Source organism: Gadus chalcogrammus, chromosome 3 (assembly GCF_026213295.1).
Source record: "Gadus chalcogrammus isolate NIFS_2021 chromosome 3, NIFS_Gcha_1.0, whole genome shotgun sequence".
Classification (NCBI taxonomy): Eukaryota; Metazoa; Chordata; class Actinopteri; order Gadiformes; family Gadidae; genus Gadus; species Gadus chalcogrammus.
The window spans coordinates 21,666,372-21,692,340 of NC_079414.1; the positions used below are offsets into that span (position 1 = coordinate 21,666,372).

General features: G+C 48.9%; 1 protein-coding gene across 1 annotated transcript; it reads right to left on the minus strand.

The window, feature by feature from the left end:
* Positions 1–292: 292 nt before the first annotated feature.
* Positions 293–25,912, minus strand: kif16ba (kinesin family member 16Ba). The gene is made up of 28 exons (XM_056586707.1): positions 25,811–25,912; positions 25,356–25,541; positions 25,187–25,256; positions 24,114–24,183; positions 23,606–23,719; positions 23,177–23,293; positions 21,497–21,594; positions 21,045–21,154; positions 20,740–20,882; positions 19,893–20,061; positions 19,559–19,690; positions 18,634–18,809; positions 18,060–18,125; positions 17,892–17,951; positions 17,299–17,418; positions 15,925–15,976; positions 14,210–14,347; positions 13,645–13,727; positions 13,106–13,194; positions 10,844–10,897; positions 8,933–10,180; positions 8,217–8,333; positions 7,877–8,024; positions 7,403–7,453; positions 3,892–4,011; positions 2,153–2,242; positions 1,638–1,721; positions 293–1,087 (listed from the first exon to the last, which is right to left on the minus strand). Exons 3-28 carry the CDS (start codon positions 25,231–25,233, stop codon positions 935–937), a joined length of 3,849 nt encoding a protein of 1,282 aa, XP_056442682.1. The 5' UTR covers positions 25,234–25,256; positions 25,356–25,541; positions 25,811–25,912; the 3' UTR covers positions 293–934.
* Between the last annotated feature and the right edge of the window lie 57 nt (positions 25,913–25,969).

The window sequence follows — 25,969 nt, forward strand, 5'->3', positions numbered from 1 at the left end:
TATGAGAGTCTTTCATCCATTAATATAATTTTCTGAATAAAATGTTATTTTAAATCAATCAAGGAGACACTTGCTGGAATCATTCCATGTTCTATAACAGTAAAAAATATCACACCACTTGTGGTGACCTGGGTTGCTACGGTAACCAACTTACATGTTGCTGCGGTAACCAACTTATATTTTGCTACGGTAACCGACTGATATGTTGCTAGGGTAACCAACTAATATTTTGCTACGGTAACCTACAAATATATTCCTGCAGCAACCTACTAAGATGTTGCTACGGAAACCAACTGACATGTTGCTAGGGTAACCAACTCATATGTTGCCATGGTAACCAACAGTAAAAGAGGAGATAGAAGCGGTTCCGTTAGTCAGCGTTCAGAGCACACTCCATTTAATGACATTCAATGTCAACAGTTTGAACAATTCATATACAAAACTGTACACATTAATATTCCTATTTACATATCTTAGATACATACCGGGGCCTGCGACGTGATTAGGAACAATTTAAAAGCACGCGTTGGCATTTTGAAACAAGAAGAAACATTTATACTGACATAAGATTATCAAGATTCCCTCAACCCGATTGGCTAGAACCGAAGCTAAAATAGAACAACGTTGATCTGCGTAAGGGACCTCACCTGGCCAGTCAGAAAGGCTTGGTGCAGTACTGTGTGTCCACCACTGGTGGTGCTGTCCCTGCAGTTAGACATCAGCTCTTTGATTACTGTGGGTTGTATTACCACCCGCTTAAACATTACTCATCAGTTCAATTATGGCGTTGTGAGTGCCAACATGTTTGACACATTGGACTGGGAACTAAAGCCCCACAATGATTGGATAACAAACTACTGGGTGGGGGGGACTGACCCGCAAATCCCCCCGGAACCCGGACCTTTCTAATTGTTCTTGGTTCCCACGGCAACGGTCAGCCGGTGCCGTGAGTGCTGGAGTCGAACACGCCTTTCCGGAAGAAGGAGGAGAGCTGTCCGACCGCGTGCTTGGAGAGACCGTCGCCCCCTCTCAGCGGAGAACCTCCGGCAGAGCACAGCATGACCTGGAAGAACCTCCGCAGATACGCCTGGAGAGAGAGAGAACACGTGACCTGGAGAACCTCCACACACACACGCACACCATGACCTGGAGAACCTCCACACACACAGCATAACCTCCGCAGGTACAGTTTTAAATGGATACTTTAGAACTGGTTTTATGTCAGTGTGATGTCCACAAGGATACTTTAGAACTGTTCTAATAAGTTTAATACCACACATGGATACTTTAGAACTGGTTTAATGTCAGTGTGATGTCCACAAGGATACTTTAGAACTGTTCTAATAAGTTTAATACCACACATGGATACTTTAGAACTGGTCTAATACGTTTAAGACCAAACATGGATACTTTAGAACTGGTCTAATAAGTTTAAGACCAAACATGGATACTTTAGAACTGGACTAATGAGTTTAAGACCAAACATGGATACTTTAGAACTGGTCTAATGAGTTTAAGGCCACCCGTCAATACTTTAGAACCGGTTTATTGTAAGTGTGACATCCACATGGATACTTTAGAACTGGTTTATTGTAAGTGTGACATCCACATGGATACTTTAGAACTGGTTTCATCACCTCCAAGTGACCTCGTCTCTCGTTGATCATCCTCTCATCTCGGTTCCCAAAGAGTTTCTTCGGAGGGAACTCCAGAGCAGAGAGCTGCAGGTCAAAACACAACACAAACACAACAGTCAGCACTCAGAGCAGAGAGCTGCAGGTCATCAGAAACAACATAAACACAACACTCAGTACTCAGAGCAGAGAGCTGCAGGTCAAAACACAACACAAACACAACAGTCAGCACTCAGAGCAGAGAGCTGCAGGTCAAAACACAACACAAACACAACACTCAGTAATCAGAGCAGAGAGCTGCAGGTCATCAGACACAACACAAACACAACACTCAGTACTCAGAGCAGAGAGCTGCAGGTCAAAACACAACACAAACACAACACTCAGCACTCAGAGCAGAGAGCTGCAGGTCGTCAAAGCCAGGGAACTTTATTTACATAGCACTTTTCTACACGAGGCAGACTCAAAGTGCATCAGATACAATCAACCCATCTGTGAGAGTGATGTAGGACCCTCACCTCCGGGTATTTCATCCTGAGGCTCCGATGCATCTCCCGGAAACGGCTGTACCTCCTGAAGACCGTCCATGTCTCGTCCCCCACAGAGATCTACGATTATAGAACAGGGATCATAGGATCTAGATTTATAGGATCTAGAATTATAGGATCTAGGACAATAGGACCATAGGTTCTAGATTTATAGGATCTAGGATTATAGGATCTAGGACAATAGAACCATAGGTTCTAGGATTATGCTATCTAGAATTATAGGATCTAGATCTATAGGGTCATAGGATCTAGTATTATAGCATCTAGGCTCTAGGATTATAGACTCATAGAATATAGGAATATAGGATCATAGGATCTGGGATAATAGTTTCAGAGGATCTAGGATTATAGGATCTAGGATTATAGGATCATAGAATCTAGGATTATAGGATCTAGGATTATAGGATCTAGGATTATAATTTCAGTCGGGCGGTTTCCAGGTCAAAGTTCTCCTTTGTTCATTTCTAAAGGACTTCGTTTATGTGATTGTAGCCCGAGGAGACAGGAGTGAATTCATGGAGATATTTATAAGGTTTGTATTGCTGCTCTCTTTGGCCTTGATATGCATTAGTGTTTGTGATGTCATTTGTCTTTGTTACGGCGGTGTGAAAGCTGGGTCATGGATCTGGGCGGTGACACCGTAGGTAAAACCCCTATTCACCTCAGGGAGGTAGAGGCTGATGGCTCACCGTAGTGCTGACCGAAGCTTCTTTTTGATCGCTTTCATTTTGACTTTGTGCACGTACAAATCAGTTCATACTTATAGTTAATAAAAGTTAGTTAAACATATTTTGGGATCTCAAATAATCTCTTTTGGAAGGGCGTCAGGAAACAGGACAGGAAACCAGAACCGACCCCATCCACTCGGTGGGTTTTAGCCTGTTTCCTGTAGGCGATACGATGCCAATATAGCTCTTTATATTGATACTCTGGGAGACCTGTTTAAAATAATTTATTCATATATGTATACATCTATACCAGGGATGGGCAACTTTCATGATAAAGAGGGCCACATTTTTCATCATAACCATCGGAGGGCCACATGACTGCACGCTTCAACTAAACGTGAGCTGAGAGAAGCTACACAATTTTGAATTTGGTAGATATGATTTCCTGTATTCTGGTGCATTTTGGGGATGGCCACTACCTAAAAAATCATCCAGAATCATAATCTATGTACGGTATGTTAATTGAACCAACATACATTAATTTCATGTTTTCCATGCTCAAACAGCCACATGAATGGTCAGTATTTTTATCAGTGCAAAGGGCTCACATACATCATCATTCAATGAAGTCAAAAAACTGAAAAACAGTGGCCCAACATTAAGTGCAACAACTCAATGAACTCAAACCCAACAAGCAGTTGTAGTAGTTGTAGTGACGACTTAAGTGGATATCTTTAATGACTGATATCGCTTCTAAGCAAACTAGACGCATGGGTTTGCCTTCGAATTCTATGAATTCTTCTCATCTTTCTTGACCGAGTTTTCTGTAACTCGATCAATTATTATTATTATTATTATTTTTTTTATTATGTGCGGGCCTGACTGAGTGAGGATGCGGGCCGCATGCGGCCCGCAGGCCGCCAGTTGCCCATCCCTGATCTATACCTTTATAGATACATAGATGTTTATCTATATATATAAATCTATGTAGATATATAGAAATAGGGATGTAGAGCTATCCATACAGCTCTGTAAACATACCTTCACTTCATACTCATAGTGCTCGTCCTTGCCTTGTCCGCGCAGCAGGTAGCGAGGAACGTTCACCTGTAGGGGCCCCTGCTGGGCGGGGGGGCCGCTGGGGGCCGCGGGGGACACACACTGCCATGATGTCATCATGAGAGGAGAGAGAGAGACAGAGAGACGGCACAGAAGGGAGGTATAGAGAAGGGAAGCAGTTTCTTATAAACTAACAAGAATTTATCACAAGAGTAATTCAGTTGATATTGATCACAAATAAATGGTTTTACTTTGATGAGATGTGAATGAAAGGCATGTCTAAATCAAGAGTCAACGAGTCATCTTTATTGAAGAATTCATTGCATAAATAAATGTTATACTTTAAAGAATTCACTATGTATATAAATGTGATACTTTTTTAATTATTCATTTTATATATAAATGATATACTTTAGTCAGGAATTCATTACATATATAAATTGTATACTTTATTAAATTATTCATTATAAGTATGATCATTTTATAATATTGTACTTGATCATATTATAATATTATTTAATGCAGCATTGGAATCCCTTTCTCCACATAGAACCCCAGAATCAGGATATTAGAATAAAATCTGAAGGCCTTGGTGGATATTACAAATAGCCAACCTTCGTTTTTTAAGACCTCAAAGACATTTTAGAAGGAGGATTCAGCTGATTAATACGCTGAATAAATATGATTAGATCAATAAAATTCCCTTATGAGACCCAGTATCTTCACCATCCCTAACACGATGACGTCACGTCCTGTGCATCAGAGAGATACCCATAACATCACTTCCTGTTGATCAACAGGTAGAAAGAGATGGTGATAATAACGAACAGCGCTTTGTTCTCTGGAAGCTGTCGTGACTCAGTGGCTGATGAGCACCACCACCCTGAGAGATGCCCTGAGGCGGTGCAGTCCTCCGTCAGGTCCTCACTGTCAGGAGCACAGCTGCTCCACCAGCACCCGGGCGTCCGCCGTGCGTCCAAACCTCAGCTTCCAGGACTCCGGGGGTCCGGGACCTAGAGGGCCGTGGGGGTCTTCTCCTGCAGCACCGAACACCACCTCCACCTCCAGGCAGCCGTCGGCCTGCCCCGCCCGCACGCCCTGCACCCGGGCCCGCGGCCGCACCGCCACCGCCCGGAACTGGGGCTGCGGGGGCGCCACACCGGAGCCCCCCGGCGCCGGGTGGTGGAAGACCCCGTCCTGCCGCAGCAGGGCCAGGTGGGTGTCCGTCAGCAGCAGCTGGACCACGCCGCCGCCCCCCTCCGCCCGGACGCTGGTGTACAGCAGGGGGGCCACGTGGGCCAGCGCGGGCCGGCCCGGACCCTCCATGTTGCCGTGGACGACGTACAGCAGGTCGGCCAGCTCCCGTTTGAAGCGCGAGGTGAGCCGGAGCCGGCCGCCGCCCAGGACCAGGTCGGGGACGCGGGCCGTCCAGTCCAGGGAGAGGGCCCCGAGGTCGCGGCGGAGCAGCGGGTGCCCCAGGGCCTCCTCCAGCTCCGGCCCGGCGAGGAGGAGCCGCGGCAGCAGGGCCCTGCAGAGCTCCTGGCTCAGCTCCGGGCTGTAGGTGCACACGGCCAGCGCCGCATCCTCCCCCCCGCGGCCCAGCAGCCGCACACGCTGCCCGGCCAGGCACACCCGGATCTCCCCGATGTCCTCCAGGCGGAGGCAGTGGAACACGCCCGGGCGCTCCTGCTCCGCGTCCGGGTCCGGACCCCGCGGCGCGGAGACCACGTACAGGTCCTCCTCGAGCAGCAGCAGGCCCGCGGGCCGCGGGGCGGGGTGCGTGCGGTTGGCGGCGTGGAGCCAGAAGGAGCCCAGCAGAGCGGCGCCTCGTGCCTCCGGGGCCAGTGAGTCCAGGAGGGCCCTGCTGCTCTGGGCGGGGCCCACCTGCAGACGGGCCAGGGCCGGCGGGAGCACGACCAGCCTCTGGAAGAACGTCTCAGGCCGCCCCTGGGTGCCGCTGGGGGACACGGAGCCCGGCGCCGTGGAGCCAGGGCTGAGGAGGCCCCCTGCAGACAGATCCACCAGACCGACCCGCCCCCCCCTAGGGCCGGGGTCCGGCTGGGGGCCGGGGTCCGGCTGGGGGCCGGGCCGCCATGTCTCGGTGAGAGGAGGCTCCGGGGACGGGGCGGTGAGGTACTGAGACACCAGGCCTGCGAGGTGGGCCCCGGTGGCCCTCTCCACGAGGTTCCTGGTGGTCAGCATGTGCTGGCCCACGTGGTGGTACGCCTCCGTCAGCCTGCCGGCCACGTAGCCAATCACAACGCTCCCGCCGCCAGACTCGGCTCCGCCCCCCGGAGGGGCGTGCTCCTGAGTCACCTGACCGTACACAGACTCCTTGGACCTGGGCCTGGGCTCGACGGAGTGGGCTCCTTCGGACCGGGGCGGTAGATCCGGGCGGGGTGTTTGGACCTGATGGGGACGTCGGTGGTGCTCCTCTCTAAGCTCCGGTGGCAAAACGTCTCGCTTAGATCCGTTGGAAACACAGCCCCGGACATCGCACTGAACTTCACCGCTGACGTTGTCGTTTACGTCGGCCCCGATTCCAGACAAAGCGCTGAGCCAGGTCATGCCTCCGGGTTCACCCCAAGCCAACCCCTTCCCCAGCCAGCCGGGACCAGGATCCAGCTCCACCAGTTTGCTCCACCATTTCGTTAGGTGTTGTATTGAGTACTGAGTGAGATCTGAGATGGAGGTCTTGTCGTGGTGGTCTCCAGAGGAGTGGTTCCTGGGAGTGGGTTCCGAACGTTCCTCCAGTGAACCAGCCCCGCACTCTGCAGGGTTCTAGGAGCATAGGGAGGAGGTTGAGGACCCCATCCTGCCCGCCAGCCCTCCTCCAACTGAGCTTCACCTTCCTCCGTCTCAAGGTGCCGACGCCGGTGATTGGTGGAATTTACGGTGCAGAGATTCGGCATGCAAATTAAATGAGCCACCCAGGTACAAATCAAATGGAAGACCGTTTTGAAAGTTCTCTTGAGCGGGTTGGATGATTTGAGTGGTTTTGTTGAGGTGGATGTCGATAATTATAGATCAGAACTTGTAACATTGGACCCATGAAAGGAAATTAAGTTATTATCTAACGCCACCCATCTGGGATTAAATGGTGATAAAACGTACCGCAGAAAAACAATGTATTGAACGTTTAAAATACTATTCTTATTGAGCGAGTTACTCGCATTGATAGCGTTTCATTCAATGGTTTGGTATTTCAAAATAATTCAGTTTGAAATAAATATAATTAAAGGAACTCCATTTTGATTTGTTTTAAATTCAGTCGATTCTACATTTGGAAAACTCCAACATTATCCTCTTACTTTATAAGGCTGATATCAGAAGATATTAAGTCATGAGATTCAGGTTCAGACACACAGGCTACAAGTTAGTGAGATAGACGATGTGGCAGAAAGGAAAAGGTGATTGGAAACATTTGAACGTAGTGGAAAGCGCTCCTAGGAGGGAGCTGGAGGCGTCACGAGGAGCGGCCGGTCGGTCCTACCTTGTACTTGAGCTTCCTGTCGGTCTGTTGGTTCTGCTGCAGATCAACGTCCTGAAAAACAAACTCTACGTGAGGATGGGAGAGCAGGCTGCCTCAAAAACAAACTCACCCTGAGGACCTACGAGAGAAGGTAGGGAGAGTCCTACCTGAAGGAGGTTCAGGGAGGGAGGGGTAGGGAGAGTCCGCCCTGAAGGAGGTTCAGGTAGGGAGGGGTAGGGAGAGTCCTCCCTGAAGGAGGTTCAGGGAGGGAGGGGTAAGGAGAGTCCTCCCTGAAGGAGGTTCAGGAAGCGAGGGGTAGGGAGAGTCCTCCCTGAAGGAGGTTCAGGGAGGGAGGGGGAGGGAGAGTCCTCCCTGAAGGAGGTTCAGGGAGGGAGGGGGAGGGAGAGTCCTCCCTGAAGGAGGTTCAGGAAGGGAGGGGTAGGGAGAGACCTACCTGAAGGAGGTTCAGGAAGGGAGGGGTAGGGAGAGACCTACCTGAAGGAGGTTCACGTCATGAGGATCAGGTAGGGGGGGTCCTCCCTGCATGGACTCGTAGGATGGAGACGGCTCCATGCTGCTCTCCGTGTTGGGGTTCAGGCTCCTCAACCTCCGCTGCACCTCCTGCTCAATGTAGGCCTTTATCCTACGCACACACACACACACACACACACACACACACACACACACACACACACACACACACACACACACACACACACACACACACACACACACACACACACACACACACACACACACACACACTAATAAATATACGTTTTAATGTTGAAACTTCTCATGCTTAGAGGTCAGAGGTCAGAGGTCAGAGGGGTACCTGTCGTCACTAAAGGGCAGCCCCTGCGGCGGGTCTGGGGCGGGGGGACTGGGGGTCCTGGTGTGGTCCTCCCCCTCGCTGACCCTCTGCCTCAGCTCCTCGAGGTCCCGCTCCACCCTGATGGGACACACAGGAGGTCAGACCCCTCCTCCTGATGGGACACACAGGAGGTCAGACCCCTCCTCCTGATGGGACACACAGGAGGTCAGACCCCTCCTCCTGATGGGACACACAGGAGGTCAGACCCCTCCCCCTGATGGGACACACAGGAGGTCAGACCCCTCCCCCTGATGGGACACACAGGAGGTCAGACCCCTCCCCCTGATGGGACACACAGGAGGTCAGACCCCTCCCCCTGATGGGACACACAGGAGGTCAGACCCCTCCCCCTGATGGGACACACAGGAGGTCAGACCCCTCCCCCTGATGGGACACACAGGAGGTCAGACCCCTCCTCCTGATGGGACACACAGGAGGTCAGACCCCTCCTCCTGCTACAGGGGACTCCCAAAGTTTCTCCTATCTCCAAGGACCTTCTAACTCTGTTTCTCCTAACCTGAAGGTTCTCCTAACTCTCCCTGGTTCTCCTAACTCTGTTTCTCCTAACTCCCAGGTTCTCCTAACTCCCTGGTTCTCCTAACTCCCAGGTTCTCCCATCCCTCAGGTTCTTGTTCCGACCCACTGCAGTAGAAATGGAGACCCCCGTCATGCTTTACTTCTCCTGCTCCTCCGCTCCTCCGGGGGCGCCGCTCTTCCTCCTCCGCTGCACCTCCTCCTCCTCCTGCTCCTCCTCCTCCTCCAGGGGGTCCTGGGAGGGGCTGTGCTGGAGGGCCCAGCGCCGCCTCTCCAGCCGGGACAGGGCCTGCTCCATGGCCTCCTTCTGCTGCGCCTCCTTGCTCTGCAGGATCTCCTTCTCCTTCCTCGTCACCTTCCCCTCCTGCTGCGCCACGTCGGCCGCAAACTCGTACGTCTCCTGCAGCTGCCGCAGCTCCTCCTCGCTCCGGCGGAGGCGCCGCATCCGCTCCTCCTTCTCCCGCAGCTCCTCCTCCACGGCGTGCAGCGTGCTCTCCAGCCCGGCGGCCCCTGACACCGCCGGGTTGCCCTCGGTTACGGCGCCCGCGTTGCCGTTGGTTAAGGGGGAGGAGCCCTGCAGGAGCTCCACGGCGCGGCGTCTCTCCTCCCCGAGGAGGCGCAGGCGCTCGCGGGCCAGGCCGGCCAGCTGGCTCTCCTTGTGCCGCCGGCGCTCCTCGTCGTCCTCCGACTCCCGCTGGCCACGGGACGCCGCCGTCTGCTCCTCCTCCTCCGGCCGCTCCTTCTGTTTCCGCAGCTCCTCCTCCTCCAGCTCCGTCAGCTCCTTGACTTGCACCTCCTTGAAGCGGCGGTAGCGCGCCTGGACCTCCCGTACGACCCTGTCGTTCCCCTCTGGCCCCTCCTCCTCCTCCTCTTCCCCCTCCCCCCCCTGGCCCCCGGCCTCCTTGGCGCGGAGCAGCGCCTCCCGTATCTGGGTGAGGGCGCGGTGCTCCTCCTCCTGCCGGCGGGCGTCGCGGGGGGGCAGGGCCAGGGCGGCCGCCTCCCTCTTGTCCCTCAGCTCCTCCCCCAGCCGGCCCACCAGCAGCCGCTGCCCCTCCTCCTGCTCCTCCAGCCGCCGCAGCTCCCCCTGCAGCCCCGCCGCCTGCTCCTCCCGCTGCGCCTGGAGGAGCGCCAGCTCCCGGTGGACCTCCGCCCGCTCCGCCGCCTCCTCCGCCCGGGCCTCCTGCCCGTCCGAGGAGCGCTCCCTCTGGGCCAGGAGGAGGCGCAGGTGGTTCTCCACGGCCAGGCTGCGGAGCTGCAGCCGCTCCTCCTGCTGCAGGATCCTCTGCTGCACCTCCTCCGACTCCTTCCTCTGACTCTCCACCTCCTGCTGGAGGCGCTGCAGCTCCTCCTTCTCCGTCTGCTGCCGCACCTCCATCTCTGAGATCAGCCGCCTGCGCACACATCAGGTACATTATATACCCTGTACATTCTACATTCTAAACTCTATACATTCTATACATTCTATACATTCTATACATTCTATACATTCTATACATTCTATACTCTATACATTCTACATTCTATACATTCTATACTCTATACATTCTACACTCTATACTCTATACATTCTATACTCTATCCATTCTACACTCTATCCATTCTACATTCTATACTCTATACATTCTACATTCTATGCTCTATACATTCTACACTCTATACATTCTATACTATATACATTCTATACATTATAAACATTCTATATTGTAAACATTAGATATTCTACACCTTCTATATTATATACATCATACAATCTATACATTCCATATTCTATACATTATATAATCTATACGTTATATTTCATAGATATGATGAACATTGTAGATTTTATAGATTATATAGTCTATACATTATAAACATTATATATTCAATCCATAATACATTATATACATTATATATTGTAAACATAATTTCCATACAATCTAAATTATAAACATGATGCTCATACATTATATGTCATTATATATATGATATACATTATAGATTCTATACGTTATGTTTTCAATACATCATATATTTTATACATGATCCGTTATTTCCTATAAAGATTATTATACCTCTTGGATTCCAGTTTCTCTAGCTCTTCTCTCTGCTGTCGTTCAAACTCCAACCTGAACACAGATAATTATACATGAATATGGTCATATATCACACCCGCGCACTCACAGACACACACAGTCATTTACAATAAAATATATACACACACACACACACACACACACAGTAATATTATATTAACACACACAAACATGCTTATGTGGGGCAAAAATAATGAGCAGCTCTTTAGAAGAACAGTGAAGTGATGATGAACAGCTCTTTAGAAGAACAGTGAAGTGATGATGAACAGCTCTTTAGAAGAACAGTGAAGTGATGAACAGCTCTTTAGAAGAACAGTGAAGTGATGATGAACAGCTCTTTAGAAGAACAGTGAAGTGATGATGTACAGCTCTTTAGAAGAACAGTGAAGTGATGAACAGCTCTTTAGAAGAACAGTGAAGTGATGAACAGCTCTTTAGAAGAACAGTGAAGTGATGATGAGCAGCTCTTTAAAAGAACAGTGAAGTGATGAACAGCTCTTTAAAAGAACAGTGAAGTGATGAACAGCTCTTTAAAAAAAGAACAGTGAAGTGATGAACAGCTCTTTAAAAGAACAGTGAAATGATGATGAACAGCTCTTTAAAAGAACAGTGAGTGATGATGAACAGCTCTTTAAAAGAACAGTGAGTGATGATGAACAGCTCTTTAAAAGAACAGTGAAGTGAGGAGGAACAGTTCTTTAAAGAACAGTAAAGTGATGACCAGCTCTTTGGACAAACAGGTGAAGTAATGATGACCAGCTCTTTAAATGTACAGATGAAGTGATGAACAGCCCTTTAAAGAAGAAGTGATGAAGAGCAGTTCTTTAAAAGCAACGCTGGCGTTACCAAGGACGTCACATGAGGGCGCAAAGTGGAGGCAGAAGTTGTCTGCAATAAATAAATGTATGAATAAATGAACAAGATGGTTCAGACACGAGACGATGGTTTAGAGATGACTAGATGGTTCAGACACGAGACGATGGTTTAGAGATGAAATGATGGTTCAGACACGAGACAATGGTTCAGACACGAGACGATGGTTCAAACACGAGCAGTGGTTCAGACACCAGACGATGGTTCAAACACGAGACAATGGTTCAGACACCAGACGATGGTTCAAACACCAGACGATGGTTCAAACACGAGACAATGGTTAAGACACGAGACGATGGTTCAAACACCAGACGATGGTTCAGACACCAAACAATGGTTCAGGGGCCACTCTGGTGACAGCACTAATTTCACAAGACACGGTAGGTAGACACTCAGGACAGGAAGTACTTAGTCAGAACAGGAAGTGGACACTATGTCTACCTGAGGAGGACTGGGCCCTTCTGGTTGAAGAGTCTGGTAGGGGACATCCCGGACACAACACACAGTTAACCAGCGTCCGACCGCCTCCAACCAGTTTACACCAAGTTACACCGGCTTGTAAGCCTGACAGCTTCTAACCAGTTCAAACAACACTGAGGTATAATGTCTGACCACTTTTACCAGTTTTAACTAACAGACTAAGGTCGGAAGCTATCTGTGTATCGGATTAATTGTTACAGCAAGTAAAGCAAGTATGGCTAGTATAGTTATATGGGTAGAATATCTAGTATGACTAGTATAGCTAGTATAGTTAGTATTAGTAGTAAATATAGTATGGCTGAAATAGCTCGTACGACTAGTAAAGCCAGTACACCTAGTACAGCTAGTATGACTAGTATCTCTAGTACAGCTGGTATGACTAGTATGGCTAGCACATCTAGTATGGCTAGTATAGCTAGCACAGATAGTATAGCAAGTATATATAGTATGGCTAGTACAGCTAGCTAATCTATGCAGCTAGTACTAACCCTATCCCATTACAAATTGGTTAAAGTTATGCTGAAGCTACAACCAACCACTGAAGTTCTTGTTACTCATTAATAAGTTGTTACTAATCAAGACATTACTAACCCAGTTGTTTCTAGTTAATACTTTATCTACCTAATTGTTTCAAGTCAGGACATTACTGACCCATAACAAAGTTCTCACTAGTAAGTACCCATTTAAGCATTAGTGGTTTTGCCGAAATGAGGCAACAGAAACAAACTTGTAGTCACTAAGGACATACTTGCTAACAAACACACACACACACACACACACACACACACACACACACACACACACACACACACACACACACACACACACACACACACACACACACACACACACACACACACACACACACACACACACACACACACACACCCTGGGTTGTAGAGCATGACGGTGGAGAGGCTCTCGCAGGACTGGGACAGATCCGACATGGACAGGCTGAAGGTGGAGAGGAGACCACTCTGGAAGAACACAACACCACTCATTAACACCTCAGTATGGTTTAGTAGGACTAGGTCCCAGTATGGTTTAGTAGGACTAGGTCCCAGTATGGTGTGGTAGGACTAGGTCCCAGTATGGTGTGGTAGGACTAGGTCCCAGTAAGGTTTAGTAGGACTAGGTCCCAGTAATGTTCAGGAGGACTAGGTCCCAGTAAGGTTGAGTAGGACTATGTCCCAGTAAGGCTTAGCATGACTAGGTCCCGGTAAGGTTTAGTAGGACTAGGTCCCAGTAAGGTTTAGTAGGACTAGGTCCCAGTATGGTTTAGTAGGACTCTGTCCCAGTATGGCTTAGTAGGACTAGGTCCCATTAAGGCTTAGCATGACTAGGTCCCAGTAAGGTTTAGTAGGACTAGGTTCCAGTAGTCTAGACTCGGGTCTGTTTCGGTACGACTAGGTCCCAGTCAGTCTTACCTTGCGTTTCTCTCGTAGTTTGGCGGCCTCCTTAGGGTTGTTGAAGCGGAACATGTTGGTCCGGCCCAATAGGATCACAGCCCCTGCACCACCAGAGTTTTAACTACATGCCTGGTTCTTAAAGAGCATCTACACACACTAGCCCTCGGCCATTTACTGGTTTAACCATATTTAACCAAATTAAAACATTTGGTTAACAGATAATAATTGGAAACTTTGTCATTTGTGGTGTTGAATAGAAACGTGTTTATTAGTAAATTAGCCTGATGAAGTCTTTTAAATTCAAACCCCCCTGTGATTTTTTTTATTTAGTTGATTCATATCATCTCATTTAGTGTTATTTCATTTGATGCCAGTAAACTATCTACTGTATTGTGATTACATTACTCATACTGTATTGTGATTATAATGCTCATACTGTATTGTGATTACAATGCTCATACTGTGTTGTCTTAACAATGCTCATACTGTTTTGTGTTTACAATAATCATACCGTGTTGTGTTTACAATAATCATACTGTGTTGTGTTTACAATGCCCACACCGTGTTACTGCAGTTAACTCACCCTGGTTGAGGGGGGCGGGTTTGGATGCTGGGAGCCCGTTAACGGAGCACTGGGAGCAGCCCAGTGGGACCAGGGTCACCTGGCCGCACTGGTTCTCAAACACACAGTGTTCACTCTCCAGGTCCAGACCGTGGAGGACTACAACCGCAACAAGAGGACTACCGTCACCAGGGAGACCAGTACAGCGGAGTGGTCTCCGTGATCACGGAGACCGTAACCACGGAGACCACTACAGCAGGAACAACAAGGGGGCCATTACCATGAGTAGTGGTAGCTACGGTGACAACTACCATCATAGTATCACTATAGTTTCACTATGGTGGTCACTACGGTGACCACTGCCGCAGAAAAACAAGTGCACCGTTACCAAGGGGAACTCTACTGCAGGAAAGACAAAGGGGCTGTTTCCAAGAAGATCACAATAGCAGGAGGCCCATAGGGTATTCCTGTGTTCATATGTCATGCTCTTGGATCATTAGTCCATGCTACGTAGTCTAAATTGCTGTGTTCTTGTGGAAAGTAGTTCGAAACGGGTCGCTTTTAACTCACTTTATTTGTTAAAGTATTTCGGTATGGTAACTATGAAGCAAAAGGTGGGGAATTGTATCTAACACATGTAGAGAGAAATACCGAGAGCTACTTCGAGCCCCGGGCTTAGGCCCGAGGCTCTCTGTTGGTCCGCCTATGATTCTCTGGCCTCCTCTGGCTCCGGGCGCTGGGAATGAACCACGTAGGCGTGGCCTATGTGAAGTAGGCGTGGCCATCACATAGTGGCCTATGTGATGTCTTAGCTACGGCCTTAAAGATGCTGCCTTCTTTGGCTGGGGTAGTTATTACAGCTTGTATGTTTGATCCTGCTCCCTTGTGGCTGTGTGGGGGTAATGCAGCTTGTGTGTTCGATCCTGCTTCCTAGTGGCTATGTGGGGGCAGCTTATGTGCTTAAAATACGTAACAAAAAATACACCGTGATCCATTCTTCAGTCCGTCACCACTGCATGGGGAACACGACCACATGTACTCTGGTATCAGTGAGCTTTAGCCGCTCAGCCAGAGAAGGGACTCGCATAAATATTGAAGGTTATTGATCACAGACATCCATCCAGAGCCCATTAAACACAAAGTTAATTACACTAAGAAGAGACGCACTCAGTCTTTGTAAAAAGGTTTTGTATAGCCAGCCAAGGGCTGATAACTCACAGACAAACCGTCTGTCTGGTTGATAATTAATTATAGGGGGACGGTCACAATCACCTATAAAACAGTACCGCTTTACATTCTGTTATAACAGTATTGCCTCATGTTGTGTTCTGTTATAACAGTATTGCCTCATGTTGTGTTCTGTTATAACAGTACTGCCTCATGTTGTGTTCTGTTATAACAGTACTGCCTCATGTTGTGTTCTGTTATAACAGTACTGCCTCATGTTGTGTTCCGTTATAACAGTATTGCCTCATGTTGTGTTCTGTTATAACAGTACTGCCTCATGTTGTGTTCTGTTATAACAGTATTGCCTCATGTTGTGTTCTGTTATAACAGTACTGCCTCATGTTGTGTTCTGTTATAACAGTACTGCCTCATGTTGTGTTCTGTTATAACAGTACTTCATGTTGTGTTCTTTTATAACAGTTACATGTTGTATTCAAGTACTGTAATAACAGAACAAAACATGAAGAAGTGCTGTTGCAACACCATGTGATGGTTCTGTTTGGACTCACTGATGTCCTGTTCGCTCGACGCATCGTCCCGTCCGACAAACGTCCGGCCCTCCTGATGAGGAAACACATTATATCACAACAGTGGTAGAGGTGGAGGTTAGGTGTTGGTGGAGGTTAGGTGGAGGTGGAGGTGGAGTTGGTGTGGAGGTGGAGGTGAAGTGGAGGTGGAGATGGAGTCGGTGAGGAGGAGGTGAAGCAGAGGTGGAGGAGAGGTAAGATGGAGGCGGTGGAGAGGTGGAGGTAGTGGTGGTGAAGCTAAGGTAGAGGTGGAAGAGAGTTGAGGTGGAGGTGGAGGTGGAGGTGAGGGCGAAGTAGAGGTGTTGGTGAATTGGAGGTTAGGTGAGGTGGAGGTAGTGGTAAGGTGGATGTAAGGTGGAAGTGAGGTGGAGTTAGGGGATGTGAGGTGGAGGTATTGGTGAGGTAAGGTGGAGGTAGTGGTGTGGTAAGGTGGAGGTAGTGGTGTGGTGAGGTGGAGGTAGTGGTGTGGTGAGGTGGAGGTAGTGGTTAGGTAAGGTGGAGGTAGTGGTGTGGTGAGGTGGAGGTAGTGGTGAGGTAAGGTGGAGGTATTGGTGAGGTGGAGGTTAGGTGGAGGTAGTGGTTAGGTTTGGTGGAGGTATTGGTGAGGTGGAGGTTAGGGGAGGTGAGGTGGAGGTTAGGGGAGGTGAGGTGGAGGTTAGGGGAGGTGAGGTGGAGGTTAGGGGAGGTGAGGTGGAGGTTAGGGGAGGAGAGGTGGAGGTTAGGGGAGGTGAGGTGGAGGTAGTGGTTAGGTTTGGTGGAGGTATTGGTGAGGTAAGGTGGAGGTAGTGGTGAGGTAAGGTGGAGGTTAGGGGAGGTGGAGGTGGAGGTTAGGGGAGGTGAGGTGGAGGTTAGGGGAGGTGGAGGTGGAGGTTAGGGGAGGTGAGGTGGAGGTTAGGGGAGGTGGAGGTAGTGGTAAGGGGAGGTGGAGGTGGAGGTGGAGGTTAGGGGAGGTGGAGGTGGAGGTTAGGGGAGGTGAGGTGGAGGTTAGGGGAGGAGAGGTGGAGGTTAGGGGAGGTGAGGTGGAGGTAGTGGTTAGGTTTGGTGGAGGTATTGGTGAGGTAAGGTGGAGGTAGTGGTGAGGTAAGGTGGAGGTTAGGGGAGGTGGAGGTGGAGGTTAGGGGAGGTGGAGGTTAGGTGAGGTGGAGGTGGAGGTTAGGGGAGGTGGAGGTGGAGGTTAGGGGAGGTGAGGTGGAGGTTAGGGGAGGTGGAGGTGGAGGTTAGGGGAGGTGGAGGTGGAGGTGGAGGTTAGGGGAGGTGGAGGTGGAGGTTAGGGGATGTGGAGGTGGAGGTTAGGGGAGGTGGAGGTGGAGGTTAGGGGAGGTGGAGGTTGGGGGAGGTGGAGGTGGAGGTTCTGACCTTCAGGTGGTACAGGATGATCCCAGTACTCAGGAGGTCGTCGTCGATGCCGATGAGGTGAGGGAGTTCAGAGTCCAGCACCACCCCGATGCCCTCCTTCCTCAACGCCAGGGTCTCCTCCTGAAGCACAGAACCGTCTGCTACTGGATCTACTGGGACCGGCCCAGTGCAACCAGTCTGCTACCAGTTGTACTGCGAGCTAACCAGTACAACCAAAATCTGCTACTGGTTCGACTGGGAGCTGCCCATTGCAACTCCTGTCTGCTACTGGTACTAATGGGAGTGACCCAGTACAACCCAAGTCTGCTACTGGTTCTACTGGGAGCTGCCCAGTAAAACCACAGTCTACTACTTGTTTTACTGGGACTAACCCAGTACAACTCCAGACTGCTACTGGTTCTATTCTAAGCTGCCCAGTAAAACCACACTCAGCAACTGGTTCTACTGGGAGCCACCCAGTACAACCCCAGTCTGCTACTGGTCCTACTGGGTGCCTCCCAGTACAACCGCAGTCTGCTAATAAGCGACCAGTTGACACTCAGAACGTCCAGCTGGACTCAGAACGTCCAGATTGTTCTGAGATGTTCGGTCACCTTGAGGATGTTCTGGGTTTCGTTCCACTTGTTGGTCCATTCTTTGGTCAGCTCAAGAACCTAGAGAACACAGACACAGTGATGGCTTCAGCCACTTTATGACGACAATCTGCTCCTGAAGGACATGGTGACTGGTACATGGATGCATGTTAAGTGAGGTGAGGTTACCCGGGCTTCGTTCTGCTGTAGTTTCTCCTCCATACTCAAAGCTGTAGGAGAGTCCAGAAGAGCAATCTGACAAGACACAAAAACAACATGAGTTAATTAATTCATACTACAACTCTGGATAGACTCACTGTGATAAAGAATGGACTGTAACTGGGATAGAGGACCGACAGTAGCTGTGATAGACCACAGACTCTAGCTGTGATACACCAGACTCTAGCTGTGATAGAGGACACACTCTAGCTGTGATAGACCAGACTCTAGCTGTGATAGAGAACAGACTCTAGCTGTGATAGAGGACACACTCTAGCTGTGATAGACCAGACTCTAGCTGTGATAGAGAACAGACTCTAGCTGTGATAGAGCACAGACTCTAGCTGTGATAGACCAGACTCTAGCTGTGCTAGACCAGGCTCTAGCTGTGATAGACCAGACTCTAGCTGTGATAGACCAGACTCTAGCTGTGATAGACCAGACACTAGCTGTGATGGAGGACAGACTGTCGCTGTGATAGAGGACATTATCCTTTACTTGCGCATGAGGCTCCTAGGGACCATGCGGTGGTTTCCATGGTTACCTGGTTGCCCTGCATCAGCAGAGCTCGGAGTCTGGCGATCTCCGCTCGGAGCTCCCGAATGAGGCGGACGTTCACGTCCTCGTTCACCGTGGGCTTGTTGATGATGTTCTTAGCTCGGTTAGCGTAGCGCAGCGTGCTAAGGGTCTCTCCGTAGTTCACATCGGCTGGGGAAACATCTGGAGCACAGGTCATCACATTAACATCTGGACCACCGGACCAGGTGGTCATCACATTAACATCTGGACCACCGGACCAGGCGGTCATCGCATTAACATCTGGACCACCGGACCAGGTGGTCATCGCATTAACATCTGGACCACCGGACCAGGCGGTCATCACATTAACATCTGGATCACAGGACCAGGCGGTCATCACATTAACATCTGGATCACAGGACCAGGCGGTCATCACATTAACATCTGGATCACAGGACCAGGCGGTCATCACATTAACATCTGGATCACAGGACCAGGCGGTCATCACATTAACATCTGGATCCCGGGACCAGGCGGTCATCACATTAACATCTGGATCACAGGACCAGGCGGTCATCACACTAACATCTGGATCCCGGGACCAGGCGGTCATCACATTAACATCTGGATCACAGGACCAGGCGGTCATCACATTAACATCTGGATCACGGGACCAGGCGGTCATCACATTAACATCTGGATCCCGGGACCAGGCGGTCATCACATTAACATCTGGATCCCGGGACCAGGCGGTTATCTCATCTGGAGCCCTGCCGCTAATCCTAGCAGTAGTAGTAGTACTATAGCAGAAGAGGCAGCAGTGGTAGTACTATAGCAGTAGAGGCAGCAGTAGTAGTACTATAGCAGCAGAGGCAGCAGTAGTAGTACTATAGCAGTAGAGGCAGCAGTGGTAGTACTATAGCAGTAGAGGTAGCGTTGAGGAGACTCACTGGCGATCATGATGGTCTTGGAGTTCCCTCCCAGGCTGTCCTTGAGGAGCCAGGTGAGGACAGAGTCTCGGTACGGGACGAACAGAGACCTCTTCTTCAGGTTAGTGTTCACCGTGTCCTGACTCTGGTCCGCTACACACACACACGCACACATAAGCACAAACGTTAGCAGGGTTGACAGCAGACGGTGGCTACCCTTAGATCAACCTAGCGCCACAACCTAGCTACATGCTGGAAGAGCCAACGCTGTGTGATTGGTTGGGAAGTTTTTGTGATGAATAACTTAGGTGACATCACAGGACAGCGCACTGTTTACAGTAGATCGGTAACCCACCCAGCGCTGAGATGACGTTGCCGAGGGTAACCAGGGACTTGTTGATGTTCCCGCCCTCCTTGAGACGCACGCCGGTGGCTCCGGTGGCGTCGGCCCGCTCGCTGCCCGCCAGGTCCACCAGGTGGATCTGACTCACGGTCTCACTGGGCAGCTCCGCAGCAAACCGGGCCTGGGAGAGAGACACAGCAGGACATGGAGAGAGAGAGAGAGAGAGACCCAGCAGGACATGGAGAGAGAGAGAGAGACACAGCAGGACATGGAGAGAGAGAGAGGGGGGAGAGAGACACAGCAGGACATGGAGAGAGAGAGGGAGAGAGACACAGCAGGACATGGAGAGAGAGAGGGAGAGAGACACAGCAGGACATGGAGAGAGAGAGAGGGAGACATAGCAGGACACAGAGAGAGCGAGAGGGGGAGAGAGGGAGAGAGAGAGGAGGGTTATAGGTGTGGGACCTATGTGAAGTGTTAAACGGGTTCTGATTGGATCTGGGTCCTGTGTGAAGTGTTAAACTGGTTCTGATTGGTTGTGGGACCTGTGTGAAGTGTTAAACTGGTTCTGATTGGGTGTGGGACCTGTACGAGGTGTTAAACTGGTTCTGATTGGGTGTGGGACCTGTGTGAGGTGTTAAACTGGTTCTGATTGGGTGTGGGACCTGTACGAGGTGTTAAACTGGTTCTGATTGGGTGTGGGACCTGTACGAGGTGTTAAACTGGTTCTGATTGGGTGTGGGACCTGTACGAGGTGTTAAACTGGTTCTGATTGGGTGTGGGACCTGTGTGAGGTGTTAAACTGGTTCTGATTGGGTGTGGGACCTGTGTGAGGTGTTAAACTGGTTCTGGTCCCGACCTGAGTGAAGTTGATGGTGAATATGGCGTGGGAGCGGCTGCTCGTTTCGTTCATCCCGGTGCTCGCCGTGGTGCGCTTGATGTTCCCCGCCTCCATCAGCTCCTCCACGTCCCGGTAGTTCTGAACCAGGTGCTTGGACAGATCTGGATTAACAAGGGATGAGTTTAGATCCGGTTTCACATTAGAGATGAGTTTAGATCCGGATTCCCATAAGATGAGGTAAGATCTGGATTCCCATAAGATGAGGTAAGATCTGGATTCCCATAAGATGAGGTAATATCTGGATTAGGGAGGGGGGGTCTTACCCTCTACATACGGCCCATCTTTGGGGTGCTCCCGGACTCTGAGGTTAAAGGTGTCGTTGGTCTTCCTTCTCAGCAGGTCCCTCACACACTCGTTATAGATCTCCAGGTAGCTGTAGAACCCACGCCCCACAGGGTTTACTACTGAACCCATCCCCTAACCCTAACCTTAGAGAGGACCCAGTGCTCCACACTTCATGACAGTCCACCTCTTAATATTGATTACTCTATCGGCTGCCTCCTAATTGGCAGTTTCTAATTGACTCAATCCTAAATGGCTTTTACTCATTTGTTTAATGTAATTACTTGTTCCTAATTGTCTGGTCGTAATTGGATGGAGGAGATAAGACTGTTCTAAATGACGCTATTCTCCGTGTTGTTCTATCTTGGTGGTTCTTCGGGCAGGTTCTCCAGCACAGATCCATCCTCGTGGCAGGGCGGCAGGGTTAACTCACCTGACCTCGGTCCTGAACGAGGCCGCGTCCCGGCGGGTGGTCCCCGCGATGCGGCTGAACAGACCCTCACAGATCCGGGGGATGAGGCCCACGTCTCCCTGGAGGTGGATCAGAAGGTCAGATCACCACTTCCAGGTCCACACCCCACCGCCCCAGGTCCCCGTCGACCTGCAGTCTCACCGACGGTGCCCCCATCCGCAGGTCGGCCTCCAGCTCTCCTGTCGCCCCAGAGCTGAACTAATTCTATTCCCAGACCTTCTCAGCTCTCATTTGACGAGACTGCCACATTAAACAGAGTAGAATAAGAATAGAACAGATCTATATTTGCTGGAAAGGCAGAGGGTCGGCTCAGATGGCCATAAGTGAACAGGAAAAAGCACAGAAACAACCCAACAGCCTCCATGCTATAGGTAAGATGGCATTAGAGGCAGGCTAGGTTGTATAGATACCTTAGCTTCAATATAAGGAATGGCTATATAGTACAGGTTCTATAGATTATGTGAGCATCAACAGATAGCAGGCCTACACAGACTATGTCCCCCTGGTTCCCTCTTATCACTGTGGTCTCTCCCATGTTCCCCCCTCCCCCCCCCCCCCCCCCCCTCGAAGACCCTAGCTCTGGGACTGTGGATGAACTTGACTACTGAGGGAAGCTAACTGACTGGTGCAGGATTGACGGTTAGCTGAGAGATAGCCTGGCCCCGGCCAGAGATAAGACTAGGAACTCTGACCCCATTGGCCTCCTATACCTACTCAGATCAAGTTACATACCAACCAGACAATCAGCCAAACCCACCAGACAGACAGCCACAGCAAACAGACAGACAGCCACATACCCACCAGACAGTCAGGCATATACCCACCAGACAGAGAGACACATACCCACCAGACAGACAGGCATATACCCACCAGACAAACAGACATACCCACCAGACAGACAGACATATACCCACCAGACAGACAGACAGGCATATACCCACCAGACAGACAGACATACCCACCAGACAGACAGACATATACCCACCAGACAGACAGACATATACCCACCAGACAGACAGACATATACCCACCAGACAGACAGTAATATACCCACCAGACGGACAGACATACCCACCAGACAGACATACAGACAGAGAAGTAATGCTAACAACAAAAAGACGGATAAGTCCTACTGAAGTTTGAAAGACGTCCCAGCAGACAGAACTGGTCCTAGACATGGCCAGATGTCAAAGGAATTTGACGGATGAATAGACACGTTGATTGGCTCTACAACAAGGATCCTCCTGATTAATAGTGTCAAGTACTGATGACATACTGTTTATACCAGTCTAGAACTAATAACCCAATGTTTATACCGTGCTAGAACTTATAACCTAGTGTTCACAACTTTTTTAGTCTAGAACTTATAACATAGTGTTTCCACTGGTCTAGAACGCATATCGAGTGGTTATACTGGTCTAGAATTTATAACCTAGTATTTCCACTGGTCTAGAACTTATAACCTAGTGTTAACATCAGCATAAGGTCTAGAACTCCTAACCAAGTGTTTACACCAGTATTTGAACTAGAACTCATAACCTACTGTTTATAAGCATTTACAACTCATAACCTAGCGTTTATACCAGTGTAGAACTAATAGCCTTGAGTTAACATCAGTATTAGGTCTTGAACTCAACCTACTGGGATTCCCATCATGGTGTAGGACTTTCCGGAGCCAGTCTGTCCGTATGCGAAGATGCATGCGTTGTAGCCCTCGAAGGCAGCCTTCAGCACGTCTGAGCCCAGGTCCTTAAACACCTGCAGCCACCAACAAGACCATCACACTCAGCATAGGTAGGCAATGTTCGTTATCATGGAGACACTGAGTGAAGCAAATACCAGGATACAGTCAGTAATTTGGTGGTTCTCCAACCCAGTATTGGTTTCCTTAAAATCCTTATCAATCACTGATGGGCAGTAAGCAAAGAGGTTCTAGTACTTTTGTTTAGCTATTTTCCAGAAATAATAAAATGTATTACGATGTCTAGGAATGATAGATGATATTATTGTAACACTGTTTAGTAGTACAGAGGGAGATGTGACCAGAGGAGAGGTCAAGGGGTCACTAACCTTTTCCTGAGAGATGAAGTTGGTGTGTTTACAGTCCGAAGAGTCGTACGAGTAGTCGTACGTAAACGTCTTGGTTCGCTCCCGCATCGAATCTCCCGTCAAACCATCCGCCATCTGAGCTCAGAAAAACATGGGGTTGGTAACTATGGTAGCTAGTAACTAAGATAACTATGAACTAAAGTCACTAGTTACTACAGTAACTAGTCACTACTAGTGACTTCAGTAAGCAGTAACTTAAGTCACTCAAGCAACTAGTAACTACAGTAACTAATAACCGGAAACTACGAACTTGATTAACGAAGGTAACTTAAGTACCTAAGTTACTAGTAACTAGAATAACTATTACCTAAAGTATCTACAACCACTAGTAATTAAAGTAACTAATTACTCAATTAACTAGTAACCAAAGTTGGTTGTAACTATAATAATAGGTAACTCAAGTATACTAAAGTAATCAATGTAGGTAGTGAGCATGTCTAAAAACAAACAGTCAATAGAAGATGAACACCTTCAGATTGGTGATGGTTGTTTTGCTCCCTCCCATCTTTATGATGCCCTTTGCTGCAAGGTCCTTCTCCCTGTTCCAGGGATAGAAATGCACATCAAAACCACTGCACCGTGACCCTTTTATACACAATCACGCACCACTCCTTAGCACCTAACAAGGACACAAGCACCTCCCACATTGACTAACGTACCCTATATAAACACTCAATAACCAAAATCCAAATTAAACAACAAACACCATTCAATAGGGTGGTTTAAAGATCCACTCCAACGCCGGTGTGTTCTGGCCGTTTGCAGCACCATGGACGGAGTGCATGACCCATAACCCTTCCCTGATCATCGCCCTCCTTTACGGCCTGCTTTGGTTTCCCACAGCAGTGTGCCCATCTCGCTTGATCACATTATGTCCAACAAGCCGTCTCGCAGGACATGGCTGCCCTTGTCTGTCTCCTCATGTCCACCTCCTCTCCATGATAATCTTATCCAACAACATTCAGCAGAGATTCCGGAAACAATACACTTTCCTCTTCTTAGAGTCTTGTGGGTGTTGGTAGGATTTCCCTGCCAATTAAATACCACTGCTTTCACCCAATCCAAACTGTAATATCTTGTCATTGATCACTTTGAGAAAGAAGCCCCCATGACAAACAGTTAAATACAAATACTATACACACAGTGTCTATATTACAATAAACGTGGCATCATCTGTGACATATTTGTTAGACATTGGTTGACTGGTCAAATCATCCGTTTTAAACATCTTCAGGTCAAGTATATTTATGAGTTTGTTAAGCCTACATTTATAAACAGTAAACTAAATGGTAAATAATCATGGAATCGCGCAAGATACTACATATCATTCGATAAATGTTCTAAGCACATTTAATGACACTCACTCTGAAGATTTACATCAAAGCAAACAACCGCAGTAGAATCAGGCAATACATTTTCTAAAATACATGTAATACCACTTAAACAGTGTTCATAAGAGCAGTCTTATACGAGTAATAAATCATGCAATACATGTAATAAGATAAATCTAATAAGGTAAATGTAATAAGGTATAATTCGTACCGTCTGTTTATGGGCCGGACCCGCACAGCCACCTTCACCGATGCCATCGCACATCCCGGGTTGTCCGGACCTACAGAGACGTCCTGTTAACAGGAATAATTCCGGCAAAAACAACTCGAAAGAAACACATGAAGGAATAAGTGATGCCAAATGTCATGAGGAAACATACCAAGATACTCCCCTCTCGGTTTAACCGGTTGAAGAAGGGAAGGTAACCTATGAAGCAGTGCAGACAGATCCCAGTGTCCCAGTACAGCGGTCAGCAGGTCCCTGTCGTACCGCTGCTGCTATCGGCTATCAGGCTGAGACCGGTAGCAGAGGAACAGAGAAACATCCAAGCGGGCCACGACGTCAGCTGAGCAGGTAGGAGGTACGGAACGTCAGAAAGGACAAAAACAACCACATTGTTTGCCTTAGTCTCGTGATTACAGTGATGTGATGTGCATGATGTGAATCATTATTTGTTAAGGTAGTATGTTAGAGTTGCAGTAAGACTAAATACATATATTAATAACCCATGTATTGTATAATTCGTGTCACAGTCTCATCATGTTAAATTTAATACAAAGGCATATAGTGATTCTTTAAATTACTAATGCAATTCAAATCTTAAATTGCACTTACAGTTTTCCATTGAAGTATATGAATGATTAAAAGGAAAAAAAACAATCAGAAGTATACGGAAGAACCTTCCTTTCTAGGTCCATGGGAAGAACAGCGAAAAAAATCAATGCGTGGCTACAGTGCAACTCCTTGGATTCACTGCAGGCGGCGGTAGCGGGG

Bases quoted from the DNA above. Each gene is read 5' to 3' on its own strand.
- kif16ba (XM_056586707.1), bottom strand. From the start codon at position 25,233: ATGGCATCGGTGAAGGTGGCTGTGCGGGTCCGGCCCATAAACAGACG. The intron at 8,334-8,932 runs GTAAAGCATGAC...GTGTCCCATCAG, and splicing joins GGAGCGGAGGAGCAGGAGAA to GGTGGAGCGGGACCTCGAGG. The intron at 2,243-3,891 runs GTATGTTTACAG...CTATAATCGTAG, and splicing joins ACTATGAGTATGAAGTGAAG to ATCTCTGTGGGGGACGAGAC.